At 35.0% G+C, this 19569-nt stretch overlaps 1 protein-coding gene across 8 annotated transcripts in view; it reads left to right on the forward strand.

Moving 5' to 3' along the window:
• GLRB (glycine receptor beta) overlaps positions 1-15013 on the forward strand; it is an 86099-nt gene extending 71086 nt beyond the window's left edge. For all 8 annotated transcript variants that reach the window (XM_014844092.3, XM_070504957.1, XM_070504955.1 and 5 more), the window contains 2 exons: positions 1691-1983; positions 12561-15013. In XM_014844092.3, the coding sequence (XP_014699578.1) occupies positions 1691-1983; positions 12561-12857 (590 nt within the window). In that variant the 3' untranslated portion in view covers positions 12858-15013. The remainder of the gene's footprint in view (positions 1-1690; positions 1984-12560) is intronic.
• The last annotated feature ends 4556 nt before the right edge of the window (positions 15014-19569 follow it).

Raw genomic sequence — 19569 nt, forward strand, 5'->3', positions numbered from 1 at the left:
AATTTAAAGTTTCTTAATATTCTCTAGTAAATATGGTGAATTCATTATAGGACTTTCAAGGCTTTCTATAATCTGACACTGTTCTCCATTTTGTCATAAAGTTTGTAGTATATCAGGATAAATTTTCAGGTGTATACTAAGTTTACTACAATTTGGTGGATTCTATGTTATTGATGAGCATAAATGCTATGAAAACACAGTTGTGTCAATATATTCTATCTCAAAGAATTAAGTAAGGCTCGTTTTTGATTGATAGGTTGACACATAACATTTGATTAAGAATAGAAAAATTGACTTGGAAAGATGGCTTGACAAATTAATGCCCATAAGTATAATTAATTGTAGTTTAGGGCAATGATTGATAAGATCTTGGATTTTATGTTACTTCCCACTTCCAAGTTAGAAAGCCTGAAGACCTATATTAACTTTAAAAATATAGTCCTATTAATTCGTCCTTAATTTTCTTTACGACCGAGAATAATTACTGTGATAGCAAATTAGATGCCTATCAAGTCTTTATATATCTAAGTAATATTGTTTTCATCTGCAGAAGTCATTATATTTTGCTAAAAGCCTTTCTAGTAGAATGTTTTAGCTCTTGAATACTTAAAAAAATACAAAAAAAGAGGTTGACACCTTTCAGAAGCCTCTGAAATGGTGCAATTGATGGAATATATTTTTTCAATCTTTCAGGTGATTATTAATACTCATATGGTGCTTACCATTTCAGGGCAAGGGGAAAGAGCACCAAGTACATCTTTAATTATTAGGGTAATGTATTCATTATTCTTAGAGGTCATCAAATCTAAGAAGAATAAGGTGCACTTGGCCCCGTAAGTGGACTCATAGAGCCAAGGCAAACCTGTTTTCCTGCTTTACTTGAAATGAAGCTCTCTTGACATCATGTGAGATTCTTTCTGACCCAGTGTATCACTGGTTGTTTGTGCCACTGGGTCATGTTTCCTCATCCTCTCTTCTGAAAAAAATGGAGGAAGAGAGTGTGGCAAGTGGGAACAGAAAGAGGGAGATAAATTATTTCAGTTGTCTTTTGGGATTTTACAATTGTTTGAGTTAAACTGATACATTTCTAGTTAGCTTTCCATATACGGTTAATATTACATATAGCAGAATTTTAGCCTTTCCTTGAAAAGCTGGAATCATTTGTTTTCCCTGAAATAATCAGAAATGTTCTCTACGTTGTCTTTTCTATTAGATTTTTTTAAAATTGGCAACCTTATCAGAAAATTGCTTTATGTGTTCTGTTCTTGTTCTGATTTAGTTGTTCATGGGGTAAAGTTCAGCTCTATAACTGTATAAAATAAAGCTGAAAAATGAAATACCCCTCTCTAATCAGAGAACTTTGTGGCTTCCTCGGAGATACTACAGAATAGTTTTAGACATCTTTAATATCTAAACCAGATGCAAATTTTGTTTTCATACTTTGGTTTAAATTTCTATTCATTTTTTTTAATACTGAGTATTTACAAACATCCAAAACCACGTTCAATAATCATTACATTAAATACATGCATATTATTTCCTCTACTCTTTGAGCTTCAAAGGGACCTGATGAATTGTTCATGGCCCATTGGAAGTTACTGGAGATGGATTTAGTCAAAGAGGAATGATTACAGAACATTTCACAGGGTTTTGTAAAAAACAACTTTCACGCCTATTTCTGTTTCTGTAGGTATCTTCTCAGTTCTCAGCTTGGCCTCTGAGTGCACAACCCTTGCTGCTGAACTTCCCAAAGTGTCGTACGTGAAGGCTCTTGACGTATGGCTCATTGCTTGTCTTCTCTTTGGGTTTGCTTCCCTGGTGGAGTATGCTGTCGTCCAGGTGATGTTGAATAACCCCAAACGAGTTGAAGCCGAAAAAGCCAGAATTGCTAAGGCTGAGCAAGCAGATGGGAAAGGTGGAAATGTGGCTAAAAAGAATACTGTGAATGGTACAGGGACCCCTGTTCACATCAGCACTTTGCAGGTAAGAATGATATTATCCAGTGAAATGATTTCCCCCATGCTCTCTGCTGCGGGAGGAGAGAGGTCCTTTTCTGTGGGTGTCAAGGTTTGATAGAACTGGTTTTCACCCATTTTTCTCTCACAGATAAAAAAGAATGAAGCATAATATACTTTTTGGAAAAGAAATAGGAAACACTAAGGTCAAATACTAATTAAGAAAAAAGATCAACGCCTTATTAAATTTTTAGAGGAATTTTTATGTTTAAGGATTTTAGAGGAATTTTGGGTTTAAGGATTGCTTTGATTGTCACAATCCAATGTGGAGATCTTGCCAAAACTGTATACCTCCTTACTGTTTTTCATCGGATAACCTTTAGCAAAAGGCCAAAGGACTATGGGGGAAGTATTGACCTTCTGCCAATGCTGAAGGCTTAGGGGAGCCATGCTCTTGATTAAATCCCCTATCTGTTCCCCATCAAGTTTGAGAGCTTCACGTAGAACACGTCAGGCAGGCTACTTATTTATTGGATGCCTGGCCCACAGGGAAACTATATCCATAGTTTGAGATCCATCCAGCCCAGCGGTGAGTAGCTGGAGAAGAATTGGGCAGGGATTAACCCCTTTACCTTGCCTTGTCCCTTGATCTTGCATCTAAGAACCATGGGCAATGCCTCTAGATTCAGGTACTGATAAATCCTGGGGCAACAGGCTGCTTCATGGATTAAGGATAGCTGTCCGCTTACCCAGATTGATGCCCTCTGGTTGGGAAGACCAGTAAGCTGGGAGACCATTTTCATTGAGCTTAGCTTGCTTGGTAAACTCCACAAGAGACTAAAAGGTCCATACCATTCTACAACCTTACAAATCTTGCCTGTTCTGCCTTTATTTGGCCCCATACAATATCAATTTGTTGACCATCACCACTGCCGTTACCTAGAACGTTAGACAAGTATGCCACATATGTACTTTTAGATACAAAAGCAATATGTGGTGCTGCCTGCAGCTCCTTCTTTTTCTTTCTTCTAAGTTATTAAACTCATTTTCTAAGCCTCTCTGCAAATTCTTAGTTGTTACCTTGTGGGAGGATTCTTCAGGCCTTATAAATCTTTTGTATCCTTAATCCTCTTCATGAAGAATAAGTATAAAATTTTGATTAATGCAGAACTATCATGGCCTTAAAGAAGCCATGTCTTCCACATCTTTTTCCATCCTTTTCCATCCAACATGTCTATGTCATTATATTTGAAGTGAGTTTCTTGTAGACAACATGCAGTTGGTTTATGATTTTTAGTCTGCTCTCTCACTCTCCTGTGTTACTTGGTATGTTTAGATCATTTAAATTTAATGTAATTATTGATATATTAGGGCTTCAGTCTATTATTTTATGTTTTATTTTCTGTTTGTTCTGTTTTTTTTTTTTTTTTTTTAAAGATTTTATTTTTTCCTTTTTCTCCCCAAAGCCCCCCGGTACATAGTTGTGTATTCTTCGTTGTGGGTTCTTCTAGTTGTGGCATGTGGGATGCTGCCTCAGCGTGGTCTGATGAGCAGTGCCATGTCCACCCCCAGGATTCGAACTAACGAAACACTGGGCCGCCTGCAGCGGAGCGCGCGAACTTAACCACTCGGCCACGGGGCCAGCCCCAGTTTGTTCTGTTTTTTTATCTATTTGCTTTCCTGTGGGTTACTTGGATATTTTCTAGATGATGTTTTCAGTTTTCTATATTGCTTTTAAGTGTATTTTTCTGTATGTCTTGTTTAATGGTTGTTCTAGGTATGACATTATACATACGTAATTTGGCACAATCTACTGGTCTCATTACCAGTTAGTGTAATGTGTAGATGCATTATCTTCCCTACCATCCCTTTACTTTCCTCTGTTTAAATTGTAGCAAATATTTCGCAGAACCCAATTAGACAGTGTCATAATTTTTGCTACACTATCAAACACAATTTTGAAAACTCAAAGGCAGAAGGAAAGCTTATTGTATTTATGCATATTTTTGCTTGCCGTGGTCTTTATTTTATTCTGGTATTCCAAAGTTCTGTCTTTCATTGTTTTCTTTCCTTTTAGAGAATTTCCTTTATCCATTATTTTGAGTAGCTCTACTGGTGACAAATTCTTCTAGTTTTCCTTCATCTGACAATGTCTTGATTTTCCCTTCATCCCTGAAGAATATTTTCACTGGGTATAGGATTCTGGGTTGACAGTTCTTTTCTTTCTGCACCTAAAAAATATTGTTCTACTTCCTTCTTGCCTCCATGGCTTCTGATGAGAACTCCACTTCATTCGCACTGCTTTTCCCCTTTAGGTAAAGTGTCATTTTTATCTGGTTGCTTTCAAGGTTTTCTGCTTTTTGTCTTCACTGTTTAGAAGTTTAATTATGCTATTTTTGGTGTGAATTTCTTTGTTGATCCTGTTTCAGACTTGTTTAGCTTGTTAAAAAATGTGGGCTTAGGGGCCAACCTGGTGGTGTAGTGGTTAGGTTTGTGCACTCTGCTTCAGTGGCCCAGGGTTTGCGGGTTCAGATCCTGGGCACAGACCTATGCAACACTCATCAAGCCATGCTTTGGTGGTGTCCCACATACTAATTGGAGGAAGATTGGCACAGATGTTAGCTCAGTGACAGTCTTCCTCAAGCAAAAAGAGGAAGATTGGCAACAGATGTTAGCTTAGGGCCACCTTCCTCACAAAAAAAAAAAAAAAAAAAAATGTAGGCTTATGTTTCTTGCCAAACTTAGAAAGTTTTCAATTGTTATTTCTTTGAGTACCTTTTTAGCCCTGACTTCTTTCTCCTGACTTTCTGGGACTCTGATGGCACAAAGGTTAGATCCTTTGTTATAGTCCCACAGATCCCTGAGGCTCTGTCCATTTTTTCCTATCTATTTTCTCTCTGTTGTTCAGATTGAATAATTTCTTCTGTTATATCTTCTTGTTCACTGATTCTTTCCTCTGCCCCCTCTATTTTCCTGTTGAGCTCATCCACTAAAATTTCTATTTTGGTTAATGTATTTTTCAGTTATAAAATTTCCATTTGTTTTTATCTTTTTTTTGACTCAGATTTTGTATTTTTTTGCTCAGGCTATCTATTTTTCATTTGTTTCAAATATGTTCATAATTGCTGATTGAAGCATTTTTATCATCCATGCTTTAAAACCTTTCTCAAATAATTCCCACACATTTTTCCTCTGGGTGTTGATATCTATTAATTATATTTTTTGAAAAATTCAGTTTGAGATGTTCCCCAGTTCTTTGTGTGATGAGTGATTCTCTATTGAAACCTGGATATTTTCGTCTTCTGTTAAGAGACTCTAAATCTCGTTTAAACTTTCTGTTTTAGCTGGCTTTCTCTGACTCTGTTCTGCCAGGAGAAGGAGGGATCCTGCCTCATTATTGCCAGGTGGAAGTAGACGTCTAGGTTCCACACACAGTGAGGTCGGGGGCTCCTCATTACTGCTGGGTGGAATTGGGAGTTGTGAGTTTCCCATGTGGTCTCTACTGACACTGCAATGGGGTACCTTCATTACTGCCTGGCAATAGTGAAAGCTCTGCCTCTCCCCTAGGCCTCCTATGACATCACCCCAGTGTAGAAGAGGAGAAGCAGCTTGTTGCTGTTGGGTCAGAGTGGAAATCCATGCTGTTTATACAGTCTCCACTGACACAGTGTTGGTAAACGGAGCCTTGTTACTGGTCTATGGAGATGGAAGTCCTGCCTCCCTACTTGGCCTTCTTTGATTCTACTTCACTGGTAGTGTTAGGAACCTCGTTACAGCCTCTTTAAGGCGGAATGCTGACTCCCCGCTCGGCCTTTGCTGGTATGGGTGGGAATAGGGCCACAATTTTTTCTGTGGTGTTTGGCTGGAATAGATGGATTATTGCCTGAAAGTTTTCTGTCTTGCTAAGTTGCCCCTTTCTTTGTCCTTTGGCTGGAGAGAGCAGGCTTTGTTGGGGCCGTTTTTATCTGCACCCATTGGCATTTTCAGTTCCAGCTTCTTCAGCTCCAAATCTTGGATATATGAAGCAAAAAGGAAATGCAAGAACTCACCAATGTCTCATTCCTTGTTGGGTCTAAAGATCCCCAGCTGATCTGCTTCCTTTTCTCCACCTCTCAGTCTTCTTAGGTTTGTTTTGTATAATGTCCAGAGTATGTCTACTCTGTTTTCCTGGATTCAGAAGTCCCTTCTATTCTTTTCAAGTTGCTCAGCATCCTCATTATACCTGTACCCTGCCTACCACATCCTGGTGATTAAATAGACAGATCAATGAGCTACTCTTAAGATTTCCATTAATGTTGCAACTGCTCTGCCTACTGGGCTGTTTCAGATTTACTGCATTCCCTGCACCAGGAACACACCCTTTCATGGAAATTATGGTTCTGTTTCCTAGTATCTTACTTTCTTCTCTATTACCATCAAAACTGCCAAATAGTACCTAGAAGAGCTAGCGACTGCTTAAGGGCATGCTTTAGCACATCAAAGAACTGGTATTCGAAGCATGCTAGGTCTTTGTGAGAAACTTTGGTTTTCCTTCTGAAACTTATACTTATTTCTCTATGCCAGAAGTGGAAGGAGGAATACCTGAGACCCTTGTATTATGTGGGAGTGTTCACTCCTTGAATCTTTGGCTCTAGCTATCAACCCCTCCATTTACATCTCCCTATTTTTTAGCACCTCCCCCTGTTTCTAGGACACTAATCCCCCTACCCTTTAACTTGGACTCTGGTTGAGACATCTGGAGACAGAAAGCAAAGATATTCTATAGAACAGATGCCTGATTTCCAATAGTGCCACAATCAGCTTCATTTTCTGGTATGTTATAGAGCATTGATAATTGCAGAAATTCTCTAGTAACAGAGAACAGCAATGTGCAAATGATCTTGGAATCTTAATACAGTCCATGAAGTGGGGAATTAACGGAAGGAGACTCATTAGAACCAGATTTTCAGAGAGCTGTAGAACATATCAAGATTATTTATGTACATAGATATAAAGGATAAATAAGATCCAGAATATTAGACTGAATTATGTCATTTTAAATTTAGCTTTCAATTGTTAAAATAATAACTCTATGAATAAAAGTTCAACATATTTAAGAACATCTGTGTTTTAATTCTCTGTGTTTTAGTTGCTAATAGAAGCACATGTCTGGATTCTGAAACTGCTGTGACATTTTGCTACAAGGGTCATAGAGTCATGCTCAGAGAGTTTAAAAGTTGACCAGAAACTTTAATCTCCAGATATAAATGTAAATTACTCTTGTTATAGACCAAAATGCAATTTCCAAAATAAACATTGTATCTATGTAATATTTATATTCTGAGATAGCCTTCAAAAATGAGAATATAAGTCCAGAAATAACTTAGCTTAAATTACACATCAAATTTACAGCAAATGTGTAAGCTTGATACATTAATAAGATTCTTACACATTGACACATGAAAGAAGATATAAAGGAAATTTTTAAATTATTGCCTTTTTAATTTAACAGTTTTTCTGTGAAAAAATTATAGGTTTGCTTTCAAAGTGCATTTGTTTTAGTGTATTTTGCTTTATAAAACACAAACTTTTGGGGGCTGGCCCCGTGGCCGAGTGGTTAAGTTCGCGCGCTCCGCTGCAGGCAGCCCAGTGTTTCGTTGGTTCGAATCCTGGGCGCGGACATGGCACTGCTCATCAGACCACGCTGAGGCGGCGTCCCACATGCCACAACTAGAAGAACCCACAACGAAGAATACACAACTATGTACCGGGGGGCTTTGGGGAGAAAAAGGAAATAATAAAATCTTTAAAACACAAACTTTTGCCAAGTAATTTCAATCAGATGATATGTCATTTATTTTTAGACAGAATAACGACAGTAATTAATGGAAGCACAATGAAATTCGGATTGTAGAAAGTTTTTGATGCTGATTTTTAAAATATTATTGTGCTTGCTAAGGAAAGGAATGATTTTAAAAAGTGTAGGAAAGATCAATGATGATATAATCTAACTTTTAGTATGAGATTTTCATAATTTTGCCTGCATACATAAATCTGGCATCATACATATATAATTGTCTATGGTTTTTTTCCCCTTAAATTTGGTACTTCCTCAATCATTCTAATATCTTGGTTACTAATTTGATGGTTCATTCATATATTTCTTTTTTTTATTCAATAGAAACAGTTGAAGGCCCACTGTTGTTAATATCATCCTATTCCCAACACCTAGTATGTGCCGTGTGCTATTTACAACAAAGGTGTTGTGAATAAAAGACAAAATAGTATCCATGCCTACGGATTTGAATAAATTACAAAATAAAAGCTGCTGTTCGTGCATGAATGAGAGAGTTGTTTCTTATGGTAATGATGTGTTAAAATAAGGATTGATTTAAATTTGGTAAAATATAGAGAGATTATTCCTCTCTGAACAGATGTTTATCATCTATAGAAGATACTGCTATCACCGTGAAATCATGCCTAAGTCTTCTAGTCAAGAAATATTGCATAAGGTGATTTTCTTTTAAATGTGTACAGACTCAAACTGAACAAGACCACAAAGAAAATCTTAGAGGCTACGATTTGAAGCAGTCAGAAGTTTTACCTGCATCATTTTTTATTCTTGACAGTTTCATTATCATACTACCTCATTTTTGCTACCAGTAATTTTCAGAAGTGGCAAGTTTATATGATGAGAGTAAATGAGACACATATTCATATGAGGAAAAATTGAGAAATTATAAATTGAAGATTAATATAACCAAGATTACTTTTAAGAACATGTTAAGTAGGGTTACTCTTTTATTTATAAGCAGTTTATTTAATCCTTCTTCCTGTGATATTATCATTGTTTAAGATAGTGTTTATATTTTACAATATAATTTTGTATTTTTATGTACATACTTGATATGATAATTATGTGTGGAGAGTATTAATTAAAAAAGAAAGTTATGTTTGTGTAAAATCTCTGATGAATGGGGGAAGAGGAGACCAGGCAGCTAGGTAATGAATCATGAGCTATTTAAGGAACCTGAGGACTTCTCAGTAGGGAACATAATCTTATTCCTTATTTAATCATGTCACATTATTGAAAATTACTTCTGTAGTAGGGGTCTTCACCAATAAACACACACACATACACACACACACACGCAACCAACTCTACTTATTTTAAATATCAGAATCTTCAAATACGTTCCTGGAAAGGTTTTAATAAATTAAATGATTAAAAATTTAGTAGGACCAAATTGAAGCTTTTTGGAGTGCTTTTCTATGTTATTACTTTAACAGTGAAGAAATTATTTTTCTCTTACTGTCATGGTTACTATATTTAAATAATGTCTCTTAATAAATGTAACATTCTATGTCTACATTTTGAATAAACTATGCAGATAAAATTCTAAAATTATTAAAATAGCTGGCAGAATCTAAGAATATGTTATGTAAATAAAACAGATTAGAACATTTGAAGTATGTGTGTGTGGCTTAGGTTATAACATCATATAAATTTGGCAACTTGTTTAGTTAGCCGTAGTAAACATGTGGCTTAGTATGGCTAAGCCATACTAAAGCCATACCTAAAGTCAGATATAAAATGTGATTTATAGTAAATGCATTTCTATAGTAAATATATATGGCCTTCTTTGTGAAAAAGTAAAAACAACTGATAAGAATCATGCTTCCTAAGTGTATTGGCAGAAGCTAGAGTACTCCTTTGTTTTGATAAGTGGATCCTAAAACCCAGTTAGTGCATCTAAAACTTTTGGAGAAGAAAATTCTCAAGGGAGAGGGAGAGACTGGGATTCCCAGAGTCCCAGGTCTTGAAGATTGCTCTGAGAGTCTGAGGATAATGAAAGATTTGATATGGAGAGTCTGTTCTCAACTTCTGTTCCAATCAAGGTAGGGATTTACTCTTTACAAAAGTTCACTGATACATAGTGAGACTTATATATTCCTTAAACAACACTGCAAAACTAGAGCTTTAAAATGTGGTTTTCTGTCTGGTACACTTACAGGAAGAGTGTGTGAGTGCACATGTGTGTGCATGGTAATGGAGCTTAGATGACAGACTGCTTGCTGCAAATAGCCTTTTAGAATTTCAACTTGGGGAATTTAAATGGAAGGTCTGGAAGTAAATTATAAATGTGTATATATATATTCATGAATGATTCGTATATATGTGTATGTATGAATGATTTCCCAAAGTTGCATTTAAATAATTTAGATTTTAGTTGCTACCTTTGTTCTCTCTGTCATTCCATTGATTAGTCTCATTTTTTGCCAGACATTTTCCTAGACACAGTGTATAAATTGATATGGACTAAACCCTGGACCTATGGTGACTCCATCAAGAATAGTTCCCTCATCAAGACATAATTACTCTTTTAAGCTCAGTCAAGCTCTGACAATTGGTAAATTGTAACTGCGCATTTAAAAAAATGGAGAGAGGGATTTTTCTTTCTTTAGGTTGGCCTCTGTAAGCTAAAACAATGTTCCATGAAACCAGGGTGGAACTGCGTTTCCATTTGGGCTCTTGTGTAACATTCTCTAAATAGGTTAATCTATTGGTGATTCACATCTTTTTTTTTTAAGTATGAAACATTCAGAAGACTCAACTTCTAGCTCCTCAATCCACATTCCTACTTATCAGCATTTTCTCGTGTATTTTTGTACAATTATATTTACATAAACATCTTTTTAAAAGTTCTTACCCAATAGGATTGTACAAATATCTCTGGGTTATAAAGTATATAATGATAAGGCCAACATTTGTATACCAGCTTAAAAAAATAGCATTACCAGTACTTGTTTATATTTTTTAAAAAATGGAAATAACCTAAATGTGTAATGACAGGAGGATATATAGATACATTTTAACTTGTTTTTTTCACTCTGCATATCTTGGTTATCTTTGCTATCTACCTCTGAACACTGCCATCTGGCTTTGGCCCAGAAAATATGTCTCAGTGATTGTTCAGATAAAGGATAGTGTCCTGGTACCTGAAGTCCTGCTGGGGAATAATTTGTTTTACTTCTTACATTATGCATAATGTGTACCCAGCCATAATCTGGTAAATATAATAGATCCACATAACTACTCATGTATTACACTAATAAGGCAAAAACTAGACTAACTATAGTATACTAACAGTATACAATGATATGGTTTCATTTCTCAGTAAAAACGGTAAATAGCAATAGTGAAGATTTCAAAAGTAAATCACAGAAATCAGCCGTAAGAACAGTGGAGGATTAAGCAGGATAATCAAACACTCACTGTTCTGTGGGCTTTTGTATTATCAGCGCTATCTTGAGCCACTGAGGTTAGCCTATATTCTTTCTAAGAACATTTCTGAGTGCTAGAGAGAATTCAGTGTGAAATAATTATTTTGTATATTACTGGAAATTGATTCAAATTTAATAACTTAATTTAATAATTGGTTCTAATTTAATAATTCAGAGATTATCAACTCTGAATAATCTCTATAGTATATGATCTGGCTGACATACACACAAGTTCTTCGGATTCTCTGAGCGTGGTTGGCTAATTCAACTTTAGCCAACAAGCTAGCAAAGCCTTTCATTAGTAACTCTTTGGTTCATGATAATTGTGACCATCTTTTAGTTCTTATTTGTGAGTGTGGTTTAGAGACACAGTCAGTCTTGTTGGAGTGATAAATGTCTCAGCCACTTATAAAACACCCTATTTGGAAATAGGATCTATGGGAGGTCAAAAGTTAGAAGTACTGGAAGATTTCTGTAATCCATATATATAGTAATATGGTCTGTGTCATGATTAAATGTTCGATTTTTATTTCTTGGTCTTTCAACTGAGAACTCTCACAAGCCTGGGAGCACTTAAGATAAATGTTGATTTGTGCTTTGATCACTTAACATAAAATAACCTATCAAAAGTTTATCCCACGGCATAAGCCTTGTTATATAGGCAAAATTTTAGAGCTCTAAATGTTCAAGTATCTGATGGTCTAATCAATTGACTCTTAAAGATAATAGTCTACTGATTAAATAATCAGATTTTTTTTTTTGGTGAGGAGGGTTCACTCTACCATAACAGCTGTTGCCAGTCTTCATCTTTTTTTGCTCAAGGAGTATTAGCCCTGAGCTAACATCTCTACCAGTCATCCTCTATTTTGTATGTGGGTCACTGCCACAGCATGGCTTCATGGGTGGTGTACATCCATGCCTGGGATCTGAACGCACGAGTCCAGTCTGCCAAGGTGGAGTGTGCCAGGCTTAACCATTATGCCACAGGGCTGGCCCCAAACCATCAGATTTTTTAAATCTTCTTTTGAAGAAATGTATTTTTTTTAGGAAGATTAGCCCTGAGCTAACTACTGCCAATCCGTCTCTTTTCGCTGAGGAAGACTGGCCCTGAGCTAACATCCATGCCCATCTTCCTCTACTTTATATGTGGGATGCCTACCACAGCATGGCTTTTGCCAAGCGGTGCCATGTCTGCACCCAGAATCTGAACTGGTGAACCCTGGGCCACCAAGAAGTGGAATGTGCAAACTTAACCGCTGCGCCACCAGGCCAGCCCTGAAAAAATGTGTTTTCTGAGTAGAAAAATTCTGAAGATATTCTGTCTTTAATTTCTGTTCTCAGGTTGGAGAAACCAGATGCAAAAAGGTTTGTACTTCTAAGTCTGATCTGAGATCTAATGACTTCAGCATTGTTGGAAGCTTACCAAGAGATTTTGAATTATCCAATTATGACTGCTATGGAAAACCTATTGAAGTCAACAATGGACTTGGGAAATCTCAGGCAAAGAACAACAAGAAGCCACCCCCTGCCAAACCTGTCATTCCAACAGCAGCAAAACGAATTGATCTTTATGCAAGAGCTTTGTTTCCATTCTGCTTCTTGTTCTTCAACGTTATATATTGGTCTATATATTTATGATACATCTTTTCCAGTTGTATGAAATAAAACCCCATTTCATCATGACCAACGTCATTCATAAATGCCAATCTGTGAAAATCTTTGCATTTTCCTAGCAATATACTGCATTTGGATGCCATTTGATTGTAATAAAAATGTGGCACCTTAATTTTGAATGGCAGCATGATCCTGTAACGTCTGTGCTCTAATAATGATGTATATATGTATAGCGAACTTATTGCTTTAGGAATAAATGAAGGATAAGCATACTACAAAATATAAATACAAACAATTCTCTTCAGTTAGTGTAAATTACAAATACTTCAGATAATTCTGATAATAAAATGATGTGCACGCTGAATCCTGTTATGACCATTCTAATGGATGTAGTATTTGAATTGTCCTTCATTGTAACTTTCAGAGAAAGCCATCTTATTCTTGTATAACTTTAGATGATATATCACAGATTAAGCAAAATTATATTGCATATTGTCTAAGCTTTGTAAGTAGAAATATATCAGTTATAATTATGTGGGCTCTGTGGAGAAATAAAGTTGAAAAATTACTAATTTGTAAAATCAGCTCATTTTAAAATGTGCCCGTGTTGTCAAAATGGCAGATGATTAAACACAGTAAGCATTTGTGAAACATGGGGAAATCTGGATTTACATAAATTCATACTGAATTCTGACTTCTGATAAAATAAAGGATAGATACATTGATTAAATGTTTCTGATAAAAGAAATTCTACTTAAACCAGCTTAAAACTTAAATATATTTTCGTGGACTTCATTTTGTTGATACAGAGTATACAAAATCATTGTGCCTTAAAAAGACTCATAAAAATTTTAAATTGGAATATAGTAATGGTTATGTGATTTCACATCATTTTTAAGAAACCAAGAGGAAAATACCCTGTCACTAGAAGTAACTTGAGTTGGAAAAAAAAAATCGTAATTATTAAAGGATTCTAACGTCTTTATTAAAATGCTTACATATTTTTAAGTAAAATTAAAATGTTTTTCAGAATTCATTTATTTTTTTCTTATTTATCTGAATATTTTTTGGATTTGTTAAAGAACATTTAAAGACTAAGGAAATATCTTTGTATATGCTAGGCCTCACTTCTACTTGTGTTTTCTTTCTTGCTAGACGTCTAGACTACTTAGATTTACTTACTTTGATCTTGTTCCATCCTGACAATATGCACTTTCTGGTCTATAAGGCTCTCATTACCTAGCAATATCACAGCCAATGTACCTTTTTATTTTTGCCAGAGCTGAAATGAGAACTATCAGTAATTAATGGAACATGAACGTAAGACCAAATAAGTATATTTATATTATTTGGCGAGTTTTGTTGCAGCTAAGAGTTTGTATTGTCAATACAATAATAAAATATGTTTAAATATTTATGCAAATTGCCATATGTAAGTCAATGCTATTTTATTGAAGACTTTAATTTTGAAAGATTCTCAGTGATTATCAAATTTTGTAAAAATGAGTTGTAATCTAGTCCTCTGTAGTCCTTCAGCACCCTCTAGTTGCCAAATCTTAGCCATCTGAATAGTTTAAATGCCACAAATAACCCTATTGATGGACTTCAATATCCTGCCAGGACCAGGCCAATCACATTTTAATGGAAATGTGGTGGGAAAAAGATGTCCTGAATAGGACTTAAACCATTAAAAATTTTTATTTATAATAATTACATTTGCCAATAATCTGTTTCCTTTATTCTTGCAAATTTCTTTCATATTAGGGAGTTTGATTTAGATACAGAGTTGTAAGTGGGAAATGTACCAAATGGAAGACAGGTCTCACTACATAAGAATTTGTTGAAAATAATGTGAATAAATTTATTTCTGTAATATAATATTGTAGCCTCTTATGATCAATTTTCATACCTAAATATATATAAATAGCTATTCCAGGATTAAATGTGTATATATAACTGCCAATGGAGCATTAGACAGTGATCGTAACAAAGAAATACCATCAGTGTTCATAACACTTGCTTTATAATTGTTATCTCAAGGATTTAGTTACTTAACCCCAGAGTAGTTCTGATCTGTGTACTTTAAATTATGTCTTTCTAGGAGACTTGCAGTGTATCTACCTGGATATCAGTATCTCAAATTCAGTGACTCCAAAATAAAAATTATCTTTTCCTCACAATCAGTAGGTTCTCTTATTTTCTATTTCTCTTAAAGCCATCTCTATTCCAGTCACCAGTGAAACCTTCCTTTCTCACACTCCATCCCCTTTCCAGTACCGAGTCCTATTGACTCTCTCGCTCTTCAGCCTACTGCCTCCTCTCCAGTTCTGTCGACACCACCCTAAATCCACTTCCCTTTCCCATTCTTAAGCAGACTATTACAGCAGTCTACAATCTCAGTCCACTGTAATTCAGCTTATTTTTGAACTAACTTTGTGATATTTATTTTTTAATGACACAAGTAATACATGACTATCTTGTATTGTACTAGAACTATTAGATTATTAGAAGTATTAGATGTAGTAGAAGACAAACCAATGTATTTAAAGTAAGCACTTAACATTGCTGTGATAGCCTGCTCTCTTCACACCCTTCTCTCTTTCCCCGGAAGTCATCTCTGTCTCATACCCATCCAGACCTTACTCTAGGCATCTACAACCTCTAACCAATTTTTAAGTATAAAAGATAATTTAACATAATGGTATTTAATGTAAATGGAATTTTGCCGTATGTATAGTTTTACAATTTCTTTATTTTTCATTTAATATGTCTTGGAGGTCTTTCTATGTGAGCACATAGTGGAAGTTCATAAATCTATCTTCTGCCTCCTGTTGTCCTATAGTGTGGATGTGCCTGAATTTAGCTTCTTTTTAAGCAGAAATTTGGATTCTTTTTATTTTCTAGTACAAAATAGTCCTGCAGTAAATATCTTTGTGCATATATGTGCTTATTTCCATGAGGTGGATGCCAGAAGAAGAGCTGGCGAGTTCAAAGATGTATACATTTTAAATTCTGGTAGGTTCTCCTCAATTTCCCTCCAAAAAGCTACTAATGTAGATTTTCAACATGATGTGTCCAAGCTGTCACAGCCCAGTCAACTCTTAATTTATTTTGTCATTGATACATTACTTTCCTTTCTTAAAAACATTTTTGACGTTGTTTCAGACTTTTAAAAACTTGCAAAAATATTACAAAGAATTCCTGTGTACCATTCATCAGATTCCCCACATGTTAATATTTTATCACATTGCTTTATTTTTCTCCCCCTGCTTTGTGTGTGTGTGCGTGCATGCATGCACATGAGACATTTTTTATGAAATATTTAAAATAGAGTTGAAGATTTGATGTCCCTTTACCTCTACACACTGTAGTTATGTTTTCTAAACAGAGACATCCTTTCATAACCACAGTAGTGCTAGGTGTCCATATCAAGAAATTAACATTGATAAAATAGTGTAATTTAGAGACTTTATTCAAATTTGCCAAGTGTCTCTCTTTTTTTGATGTTCAGGATCCAATCCAGTATCACATATTTCATTTAATTGTCACAATGTTAATTTCTTTAAAATAAAGCTGTGATCATGGCATTCTGCTCAAATATCTTTAGTGCCCAACGAACTACGTAAAAAGTATTCTCTCTCACCTATGAAATTCTTATTAAATGTTTAACCGTTTCTCACATTACTCCTCTGCTGACATCTTAAACTCCGACCAAAGTGATTTTTCCCTTGCTCTATCATATTTAGCAGTGATTGGGGTATTGTATTCAGCCAGGTACCTTTCATTTTCGGTAAGTGGTTAATTCGTTTCACTGTTTCTTTAAGTGGGCCAGTCTTGGATGTCAAATACTCATTTTAACTAATGTGTTTTATTCAACATGAAAACTTTTTTAGTCATATGGTTTCATCTCTACTGAATAATGAAGTTAAAATGCTTCCCATTACATATGCAGTGTTACGATTAAGCTGCTCTAAAAACAATATTACATCATCTGTATTAGTGAAAATTTCAGTTTACATAAATAGCTGGATATAAAAATTTAAAGTACCGAGCCTAAGGTGAAAAATAGCTTGAAATCTTTTTTGAAGCTTTAATCAGAGTTTCTTGTTAGAATATTATTACCTTGCTTTAGAATAGCAGATTTATTCCAATTATATTTTCCAATTAAATGCATATGTTTACACAATATATCAATAATTTAGCGTTCACTAAGTCCCCCTGCCCCCCTTTTTTTTTAATGAAGTTAGTCTTAACCTTTTAAGAGGTTAGGGTCAAGTTCTCTCAAAGCATCAGCCACATCAGTGGAGTAAAAATATTTTACAGGTTAATAAATTTTCTTGTGGTTAGTATTCGTGGATAATAAGGATGTCTTATTTAAGGTTGGTTATAACCTTGGTGTGTGTAAGTACATATATGCATAAATTTGACATTTTATATTTTAACACACTTTGCATTCTCTCTACATATATACATACACACATATATATTATTTTGTCTTTGACCAGCAAGAACAATGAGAAAATTAATGAATTCTGTTCCAGTTGGAATTTCTCTATTTCAAACAATAAGTGCATTTTCACTCCCATAAGTACTTTTAAATTTCTCAGATCTCACATATGACACCCAAAACAGTTCTTTCTAAACCCTCTGAGAGTAGAATACTAATGAAAAAATTGGAAATCAGTAAATGCTTCTTGGGTGCTTAATACATTAAAGGTCTTGTGTTAGCCAAAAACTGTAAAGATTAACAAAACATGGGTTCCACTCTTACATGATAGTCAATAGTGTGAGAAGGAAAGATTTGCTAAATATACAAATCACTATAACACAAATCAGAATATAATGCATATTATAAAAAAGCATAAGAACAGAAAAATCAATCATTTATCTAAAAGAGAAAAAGCTGTCAAAGAAAAATAAATAATAAATACTTTAATATAGCTAAATAAAGGCCATTTTACATAGATCATAGAATTTTGAAGCTAGACATTAACTGAAAGGATAATTATGAATTGTAAAGTGCAGAAACATTGCAATGAAAATGTTAAAGTGCTATTTGAATTTTATTTCCTAGTTAACATTGCTGAGGAAATAATGAGCAATAAACTAAATTTCCCTTAGCTGATGATGTAATGCACTTTACCTAATGTTTGTTTCTTAACTAAAACTCGCATCTGATCTTAATCCTATAACTTGAAACAATTTTCAGTAAATCCCAATTTGCAGCCTGAGGCAATTGCGGTTCAATTAATGTCATTCACAGTGAGGCAGCCAAAAGGAGGCAGAGCCCTCCATGGTTCTAGCAAGAATGCAGTCAAACTACAGGTCTTTTCCCAATTACCTCATCAAATAGGGATTTATTAGTCAATTAGCATGGCCTTGCCCTATGCCATTGACGACACACAGCAGAAACCCCATTTTGTGAAATGGTAAACAGGATGAAGAGGCAAATGATTTTAGCTTTTGAAAAGCTCAGCTCAGTTTATTGTATGTTCCCGTGGGATGTTCTTTTAAGTGTTTATTAGAGTTGGAAATGTAGCAGGAGGCAATTGGCATGTAACAATAGTAAACACCCTGTCCACTTCTCTTTGAGGACTATGACCTCACGCCACATAGCTTTCAGGAATCTCCTCCTTAGGACACAAATTTGGCACACAATGGCAGCATCATATCTGCTTGCTTTCCTACAAACTTAAGCATTTTTTAAGTAAATCTCAGTCTGAATCTGCAGGCTTGTCAGCTGCAAAGATGATCTTTAATTAACTGAGAGAATATTATATGGAACTCATTAAGAGGGAATACCCAATAAATTCTGCCTTGGACTATTATAAAGCCTCTTTCTAAACACAGCTGCACTTTTCTGGTTCATTCATTTGTATACTCAAAAGCCCTTTCATTCAAAAATCACTAGAGTTTCCAGTCAGTCTGCTGGCATCTTAGAAGCTTTCAAATTCCTGGATGAATTAATTTAGATGTCCGAATAAAAATGTGAAATTTCCTAAGGAATATATGTGCGACATGCATCATATCAAAAAATTCTGAGACTCACCTAAGCCAAAAGCCCGTATTGTATGTAAACATATAGGGATGCAGGAGAGGGTAATACAAAGACCCTTGGACTGGAAGTAATAGAACCTGGGTTTGCCATTACAACCTTGTAAACTTTGTCAAAGAATCTTTTTCTCAGTTACCCTATTTTTAAAGAGAGAATACAAATAATATAAGAATTACCAATCACAATGCGTAAGTCTGGATTCTATGGTGGTTACAGGCAAGGACTTGGAATCAGATAGTCCAGGCTAGAGCCCGTCCCACTTACTAGTGTAAATCTTGGCAAAGAATTTAACATCTGTGAAGGTCTACTTTCCCATTTATAAAACATGGGTAATAATGAGAACCTCATAACATTATTGTGACGATTTAATATATTGTATGCTCAGCAGAGTTCCTAGCACATAGTAAGTGTGCAATAAATTATGCTTATTATTATTTCATTTTACTTCTTACGGCTACAATTACTACAATATTTCTAGCACCAGAACTACTTATAAGGATATTTCCATTTTTTAAAATTTCTTTGTTAAAGTAATGGGTGTTTGGCTAAGAAATACACTGACATTTTGACAACCGATGCATTTTCTTCTGCCCTTTAGGTATCTTAGCAGCCATAATCAATGAGATCAATTTAGAATACAAAATAATTTAAGGATAGGAGCATTAGCAGAAACTATAAATT

Source organism: Equus asinus, chromosome 3 (genome assembly GCF_041296235.1).
Source record: "Equus asinus isolate D_3611 breed Donkey chromosome 3, EquAss-T2T_v2, whole genome shotgun sequence".
NCBI lineage: Eukaryota > Metazoa > Chordata > Mammalia > Perissodactyla > Equidae > Equus > Equus asinus.